Below are 9,233 nucleotides of genomic sequence, written 5' to 3' on the forward strand. Positions count from 1 at the left end.
ATAAAATCAGTGTAAAAATAAATTGTAAATTTTGTGTTTTTTTTTGTTTCCATTTTAATTTTAGCACCAACTAAATAAATTATTAAAATATTATATATTCAGCTAAAATTAAAAAATTAAAAAAAAAAAGAAAAGAAAAGATATAATGTATATATAGTGACGCTCTGCGAAGGACACCATTATTTTTGCAGTCTGACAAATGTGAGACTCTGAAAGGCTACAGTGACGCGCAGTGGGTGACACTAAAATGGATTAGTGACCCAATCTGAAGGGTCACTAAATACTGCTTTTCCAGTCACCCACATTAGTGACACGCAGTGATGTGTCACTAAAAAGATTCAGAATCTCTCAATGCGTGTCACTAAAACTCATTTTTGTAGTAGTGCGTATTTGTTTATTATGTGTGTGAAAGGGCTCTCTACGGTTATTCATAAGTACAAGACTAAGAAGTTGATTCATGGTATTAAAGTTTGTCGGTGGACACCAATTATCTCTCACATGTTTTTCGTTGATGATAGTTATCTTTACTGTAAAGCTACAATATCTGAGGCTTTGAAGGTGTTGGAATTGCTTTAAAAATATGGGAATGCTTAATGTAGAAAGTTAATCTTTTTAAATCTTTAATTTTGCTCAGTACTAATGTGAGATCACCATCACATTTTTCTCTTTGTCACACTCTTCAAATGGTGGAAGCTAATAAGCATAGTATTTACCTTGGTTTTCCCAAAACTTTGTGTCGTAACAAAACAACTATCCTGGGTTTTCTTAAGGATAAAATTAGAAAGAGAATTCAACATTGGGATGGGAAATTACTCTCTAGAGTTGGGAAAGTAATTCTCATTAAAATGTTTGTGAAAGCTCTTGCTAATTTTTCCATGAGTATTTTCCTAATTTCTTTGGATGTGACTAAGGATTCAGAAAGATCCATTGCCAAGTTCTGGTGGCATACTAATAGCTGTCAAGGTAAAGGTGTTCACTGGATCCGTTAGGATAGGATGGCTATGCATGAAGCTTAAAGTGCATGGTTTGGTCCCATGATTTTAATCGTGCTATGTTAGGAAAGCAACGATCGATGGAGATTTTTAACTCAGCCAAACAGTTTGGTAAGCAGCAAACTATATAAAGCTCAGTATTTCTCCTCTGGTTCATTTTTAGATCCTGGGCCAGCCTTGGCTTCTTGATGATTCAAATCCTTTTGTTAGTTCTGTTTCACCTACCTTGGTCGGTAATAAAGTATCATCTCTGATGAAAGTTAATGCATGCTTGGGATTTGGAAGTTATTTTTGATGTTGAATGCTAGAGATCAGAGTTGTATCCTTTATATTACATTGAGTAATCACGAGTTACAAGATAGAGTGTTTTGGAGTAAGGAAACTTCTAGTCTATATAGGGTTCAGAGTGCTTATAAAATCCTACAATCTCAAAACGGAGTTTGGCATCCACATGATCGTGATAGTTTGTAGAGTAAGTTGTGGAAACTAAAAGTACCCCCAAAGGTTCTCAACTTGCTTTGGAGAGCCTTATCTCATTGTTTGCTAACCTTAACTCAACTGCATATTAAACATGTTCTTGTGCAAAGCACATGTCCTGTGTGTACCTTAATAGTAATATGTGGAGAAATAACTGTTAGCAAATAATTTATACAACTGTATATTATTTATTTATTGTTCATTAAAGGATGAATTGCTTCCAAAAATTTATAATGAAGTACTGAAAGTAGTAAGTATATCTATATGGTTTTGTGTGATTTAGTTGCTTTATTTAAGAGAGTATTATGCATAGCAGGGCATATTAACATAAGGACTAGTTACAACAAGTTTTGAATTTTGATTGTAGAGAAAAGGGTCTCTTTTGTATCTGCTTTGTTTGGGTTATGGATGACCAGTAAAAGATAAGCATACATATATAGTGACCGATTGAATGAAATTCATAGTGACTAATTGTTCATGTTTTGTGCAGTGATTTTTAATAAAGAACATGACACGAGATTACTGCAAAAAGTGTCAAGATTGTTGCTAGGAGCTTGGGTCTCTTGAAGATTGATGATATAGTTTTAGCACAAGACAATGCAGAGTGGAATTTCAATAAATAAATTGTAGTCACAGCTATGTTTTGCTGTTGATCTTATATTTGGTCTAGTTGTTGTCTAGTATTTTGTCTTTTGAATTATTTGTTTTTGCTTATAATTTAAATGAATGTAAACTCCAAATTTAAAATTAAAAATAATTTTATAAATTCGTTTTTAAAACTAAACATTTGTCACTAAATAATTAATTTATATAATTATTTATTTATTATTGCCAACTAAAATATTTGGTTAAGAGTTTACATTAATGGAATTCAAATGACTAATATATCAAATTTATTGTGACTAAATGTAATATATTTTGTGACTAAATTTTAGTCATAAAAAATAACACTATTTGCCACAAAATATTTTAGTCACTAAATTTTTTCTACGACCGATTTAGAGTGATTAAATGGCGACTAAAAATAATTAGTCGTAAAAAATTTTGGTGACTAATTAATGACCAAAAAACTAGTCAGCAAAAATAAGTTTTTTTGTAGTGGTAATGCAACTATTATGAAACAATATTAAAAATCAGAACAGTGTTTCCACGTACGTAACTCTATCTACATGTCTTTTTGTGATTTAATATGAACAAATTTACCATTAGAAATTTGGAAAACACGAAAGTACATCAGGATAAATATTTTACTATAGTATTAATGTAATTTTTTTTGGATTATACTTGAGTTAGATTGTTTGGGAACTCTAGTTCCACTTTTTGAGATCTGCATTTCATGGTCTTCAGAGATAGACCCTATATGGAGCACTGAGGGTCGTTGGTCATGCCACCTCTCATTGCTCTAGCTTTGAAGGTTGGTCATGCCACCTCTGAAGGTTGGTCATGCCACATCTAAAGGTTGGCCATGATAGGTTGGTTGTGCCACCTTTGAAGGTTGGTCATGCCACTTCCAAAGATTGGCAATACCAGGTTGGTCATGCCACTTCCAAAGATTGGCAATACCAGGTTGGTCATGCCACCTCCAAAGGTTGGTCATATTGGTCATAATTGTCATGTTAGTCATGCATCTACGTAAATGTGTGTACTGTAATGAGTTGGTCCCATAAGCTATATATTAAATTAATAACTTAATTAAATTTAGCTATCTAATTAAACAATTTAATTAAATTTTTCGCTCATGATCAAGGTATACTCGATGGTCACTCATTGAAAGAGTGCCTTACAACCTTTTCTTCATAAATATATTTGAATATTCTTTTTTTCAAAATCAGAGTATAACAATAGGTAAGAAATTGAACATGAAAATTGCATTAAATCATCAATAGTGAGTAAATTAGGATAGCATTTATTTGGTACTCCTACAAATAGAATTACTTTGATATCTTTCATTATAGTGATTCATTTTTGGAAGATGTCACTACTACAAAATTGGGCTTTAGAGGCGGTTTTTAAGGGCTTTCAGCGTCGGTATTGGCGAAATTCGCTACCGACGCTGTTCCGGGTGACGCTAAAGGGTTAAAAACAACCGACGCCATATGACCCCTATGGCGTCGGTTATTTCATAATAACCGACGCCATAGGGGTCCTATGGCGTCGGTTGTTTCATATAACCGACGCCATAGGACCCCTATGGCGTCGGTTATGATGAAATAACCGACGCCATAGGGTCTTCCTATGGTTTTTTTTTTCAGCTTCCAATTTTGTATTTTAGCATAATTTATATATATATTATTTTATTATTAATATAATTAAATTAAGTATAAATTATATATAATAACCATAAATACAAATTAAATTGAAAAGTTGAATAAATACACATCTACATTACTCTAAGTGTTTGTATATTAGCTATCTTTTTATTAAAATTTTATATTATGTGTTTGTATTTTTGTAGTATATTAGTATATTTTTATAATTTTTTTTAATATATTAGTATCATTTTTGTAGTATTGTATTTTTATAGATAAAGGGTTAAAATTTGCATGAAGTTTTTTGAAAACTTTGAACATTATTAATAACTTTTGATCGAGTTGTTCGCTTGAGGCGATTTTTTTTTTTTTTTGAACTTGGGTATTTTTTGTGTTTTATTTTGCTATTTTACTTAACATAATAGAATTCTTATTTTAAGTATTAGAATCAATGTTTATAATGTATTTGTTAATTCTATTGTGTTTTGGTATATTGGTAAAAACTTATCAATCTATCCTTTTGGTCACAAGTTCAAATCCCAATATAGACCTTTTTTGTATATTTTTTTTATAGCTTACTATATCTATTCTTAGTACTCAACAATATATATCCTATGTATTACATCAATATTATTCTAAAATTACTCTAAGCATTTAAAGATTATCTAAATATATATGAAAAATATTCTTATAAAAGTAGGTTAAAGAAAGCATACCTTATACCAAAAATTATGTACTTGTCTTCCGATAAAGTCACTTCCGATAAAATCCTAACAACCAAGTTTAAGAGAAATTAAAATCAAATATTGTCCTAATTTTACTGAAATTTCGGCAGCATAACGACTATAATTGAACGTTTCCGAAAAATTCAAACCTATTAATAACAACAAAATACAATTCAAAACAATATGAAATAATCACAACAACATTTAGCAATATAAAAATTTACCACCCATTCGACTGCAGTACATGTATTCACAGAACCTACTTCACTAAGGATGAATATTGAAGATATTCAAACTCATCTAACATGCATATTATTTCACCCATCGATCCGGCGCATTACAATATATTACAGAACCTACTTCATGACTACGGATGAATATTTAAGATATTCAAACTCTACTAAGCATTCATAATTAATTTATAATAAAATTTAGTGAGTGTATACCTCGAGCTAACTAGAAACCGATCAATACCAAATAAGTCAGATCCTTGCAAATTGACCTCACAACCTACAACATAAAGAAATACTACAAAATTACAAAATTTTTTATTTAGCTACTTACTAGTTATATAATTTATGAGTATTTAGTTACTAACTAGTTAATTTATTACTAACTAGTTAAAAATACATGAATAGAATGAAAATTAGTAACTTGCTAAGTAGTTGTAATTAACTATCTACTAGCTACTAAAAAAAATAAAAACACATGAATAAAATTGAAAATAGAAAAAAATTGATACAAAATAGAGTTAATTTTTAAACTTTTGTTTCTAAACTAATTTTTTAGAAAACAATTTCTAAACTTTTATTTTAATACTCTCTTATCTCATTCTCATTCACAATATTTAACAAAACTATTAGTTTAAAATACTCAATATATACATGTACAATATATAAAATACTCTCCTATTTATCTCATTTCTCATTCACAATATATACACACACAATACATATTCAATACAACACAAAATACATACATATATACTCTCCTATATCGCATTTTTCATTCACAATATATATACACACAATACATTTCTCATTCACAATATATACACACAATACATATTTAATAATATAGAAAAACCCTAAAAAAATTTATAAAATAAAAAATAAAGCAATGTACAGTAATAAAATTAGTAGAAATTAGATTTATACCTTAATAGACGTTGAAATACAATATTTTCTCCACTAAAAACGGTGGCCGGAGGTATAACCACCACCACCACTACCTCTACCTTCGGTTTACCTTAAAAAATGAGGAAAAATGTGATCCTTTCAGGTATATAGTTTTAGGTATGAAAAAATAGAAGATTTAGAAACAAAAATGAGCTAAAATGGTGAAAAAATGGTGAAATGGGGGTGGTTTTTCGTGGTGGTTGGCGGAGAGGGTTTGGGGTTCTCTGGTTTGGGGGTTTCTGGGTTGGTTGGTCGAATGAGGAAGATGATGGGCTGGGCTAGGGTTATAAACCATTTAGGCGTCAGTTTTTTTAGAAATAACCGACGCCATAGGGGGAACACCCTATGGCGTCGGTTATTTCCAAAAAACCGACGCCATAGGTGGTGTCAGAATCTCTTCCAAAAAATTCCAACCCTATGACGTCGGTTCTTTAATATTTGCTGAAAAAAAGTGCCTCTAAAAGCTTGGTTTGTAGTAGTGTGTCTTTAAATAGTATATAGCTATATTATTCATGAAGCTCATATAATTGATATGGAATGGGTAGGACACCAGTTTTCTGGGGAGAGAGGTCATGGTACATCTAAGTGGATAGAAATTCGTATTGATAGAGTGTTTACTACACACTCCTGGCTACAACTTTTTTCTTTGGCTAAACTTTACAATTTGGAGGGCTCTCCTTTGGATCACAGCCCTTTATTTTGGGAGCCAACAAAAGCTATTTTTCCACTAGGTCAAAGGCAGTTCATATTCAAAAATGTCTAGCTTACAAAACCTTTATGTTTTCAACTGATAAAAGACTGCTGAGAGGAAGATTCAATGCTGGATATTTAATTTAAAATCCATGTGTACGGTGAGATATTGGGAAGTTGGGGAAAAGAAATTACAGGAAACTTTGGGAGTTGCATTAAGAAATGCAAGACAAAAGTGAAGTGCTTAAGGAATAAGAGAGATAACACTTCAGTGGCAAGATTTCAGGAGGTGAAGAAGTTATTGTTTTCAATTTTTGATCAACGAGAAATCTTTTGGAGGCAGCGTTTGAAGCAACTTTGGCTTAATGTGGGTAATGAAAACAATAAGTTTTTTCACGCTACTAGTACTAGGTCTCAAAAGCGTACAAACCATATTCATAAACTTCAAAATTAGAGGGGTGAGTACGTGGGTTGATTGGGAAAGTGGTTTATTAGATCTTATTACTGTTTATTTCTAAGAGTTATTTAGGTCTTCTCATTCCAATTGGGCAGAAGTGATCAATTGTATCCCTTGTTCTATCACGATTGTCCAAAATATGGAACTTCTTAAACCAGTCTTGGAGAAAGAGGTGCATCCGGATAAGTCTCCGAGCCTAGATGGTATGGCACCAGCATTCTATCAAAAAAATTGGGCAGTTATTGGTAGTGATGTAGTGAGTTTGGTTCGATAGTTTTTTGCTCATGGTGTTTGCAGGAACAATGGTGGCCTCAGTTGTACTCGAGTATACATATTTATTGTGTACATTTTTTGTATTTTTGTATCATTGTAATTGTTCATGAAGTTTCTATAATTTCCAGATCTGGAGATTTTTCTTTTCCTTTTTATTGCCTAGTGAGATTATAAAAAACTATTCTTCTAATTTTTTTTGGGCTTTTTTATTTTTACACTTTAAAACAGTTTTGTTTTTGCATTTTACGAAATTCTACGTAGAAATCCCTATTGCAACTAGCGCTGCAACCTAAATTGCAACAAAAAATCGTATAGAAACTCCTATTGCAACTAGCGTTGCAACCACTTTAATTAGAAACTCAAACTGTAAATTTGAAAAAAAAAAGTTAAAAAAATAGTATACGAGGTAATTCCCCTTTTTTTTGGTATAAAATCAGTGTAAAAATAAGTAGTAAATTTTGTGTTTTTTTTTGTTTCCATTTGAATTTTAGCACCAACTAAATAAATTATTAACTAATTTATTAAAATATTATATATTCAGCTAAAATTAAAAAATTAAAAAAAGAAAAAGATATAATGTATATATAGTGACGCTCTGCGAAGGACACCATTATTTTTGTAGTCTGACAAATGTGAGACTCTGAAAGGCTACAATGACGCGCAGTGGGTGACACTAAAATGGTTCAGTGACCCAATCTGAAGGGTCACTAAATACTGCTTTTTCAGTCACCCACATTAGTGACACGCAGTGATGTGTCACTAAAAAGATTCAGAATCTCTCAATGTGTGTCACTAAATTAAACTCATTTTTATAGTAGTGCGTATTTGTTTATTATGTGTGTGAAAGGGTTCTCTACGCTTATTCATAAGTACAAGACTAAGAAGTGGATTCATGGTATTAAAGTTTTTCGGTGGACACCAGTTATCTCTTACATATTTTTCGTTGATGATAGTTATCTTTACTGTAAAGCTACAATATCTGAGGCTTTGAAGGTGTTGGAATTGCTTTAAAAATATGGGAATGCTTAATGTAGAAAGTTAATCTTTCTAAATCTTTAATTTTTCTCAGTACTAATGTGAGATCTCCTTCACATGTTTCTCTTTGTCACACTCTTCAAATGGTGGAAGCTAATAAGCATAGTATTTACCTTGGTTTTCCCAAAACTTTGTGTCGTAACAAAACAACTATCCTGGGTTATAAGGATAAAATTAGAAAGAGAATTCAACATTGGGATGGGAAATTACTCTCTAGAGTTGGGAAAGAAATTCTCATTAAAATGTTCGTGCAAGCTATTGCTAATTTTTTCGTGAGTATTTTCCTACTTTCTTTGGATGTGACTAAGGATTCAGAAAGATCCATTACCAAGTTCTGGTGGCATACTAATAGCTCTCAAGGTGAAGGTGTTCACTGGATCCGTTAGGATAGGATGGCTATGCATGAAGCTTAAGGTGGTTTAGTCCCATGATTTTAATCATGCTATGTTAGGAAAGCAAGGATGGAGATTTTTAACTCAGCCAAACAGTTTGGTAAGCAACAAACTATATAAAGCTCAGTATTTCTGCTCTGGTTCATTTTTAGATCCTGGGCCTGTTGGAAATTATTTTACCAGGATCTAGATTTACTAACAAGTATGTTGGATTAACAACCTAATATGAATTCTAAAACAATGAAAATAAACACATATAAAGTTAGAAAACCTTACAGTGGGTGCAGCGGAATATTATGACTCCTTCCGTTCAGATCTCTAGCCCTTGATTCCTTTCTGTAGCAGAGCATCACCAAGATCTGAACTTGGATCTTCTTTTCTCCTTCTTTGATGCAGAATTTCCATAGTCTTACATACTATGATTGAGGTACCACTTGATGTGTGTGGGCACTACTCATCTCACAAGGATTTCGAAATTTTTCTCTCTTTTTCTCTCTTAATTTCGTGGCTTATGATCCATGCAAGAGAAGAGAACAAGGTTGCTTTATATAGGAAAAGGGAGAGCACAACTTTCCAAATAAACAGTTTCCTCTTTTACTGTGTAATTGATTAACTGCCTTATTTAGTGTGATCCACCACTTTCCTATTTTTGCTAGGCTTTGATTAGCAATTACATGGCAATTAAAAAATGAAAATAATAATTGGGAAACACAAACCATGTGGCCGGCCATAGGGTGATATGGGCCTCACTTGGATTTTGCAGTT

General features: G+C 31.9%; 1 protein-coding gene across 1 annotated transcript; it reads left to right on the top strand.

Moving 5' to 3' along the window:
- Positions 1–6,907: 6,907 nt before the first annotated feature.
- LOC133034037 (uncharacterized) lies at positions 6,908–8,462 on the top strand. Its single transcript, XM_061109060.1, has 3 exons — positions 6,908–6,971; positions 7,066–7,093; positions 8,111–8,462. Exons 1-3 carry the CDS (start codon positions 6,908–6,910, stop codon positions 8,460–8,462), a joined length of 444 nt encoding a protein of 147 aa, XP_060965043.1.
- The last annotated feature ends 771 nt before the right edge of the window (positions 8,463–9,233 follow it).

Source organism: Cannabis sativa, chromosome 2, assembly GCF_029168945.1.
Source record: "Cannabis sativa cultivar Pink pepper isolate KNU-18-1 chromosome 2, ASM2916894v1, whole genome shotgun sequence".
In the NCBI taxonomy this organism is placed as follows: domain Eukaryota; kingdom Viridiplantae; phylum Streptophyta; class Magnoliopsida; order Rosales; family Cannabaceae; genus Cannabis; species Cannabis sativa.

Bases quoted from the DNA above. Each gene is read 5' to 3' on its own strand.
- LOC133034037 (XM_061109060.1), top strand. From the start codon at position 6,908: ATGGAACTTCTTAAACCAGTCTTGGAGAAAGAGGTGCATCCGGATAAG. The intron at 6,972-7,065 runs GTATGGCACCAG...TGGTGTTTGCAG, and splicing joins TAAGTCTCCGAGCCTAGATG to GAACAATGGTGGCCTCAGTT. The intron at 7,094-8,110 runs GTATACATATTT...AATTTTTCTCAG, and splicing joins GTGGCCTCAGTTGTACTCGA to TACTAATGTGAGATCTCCTT.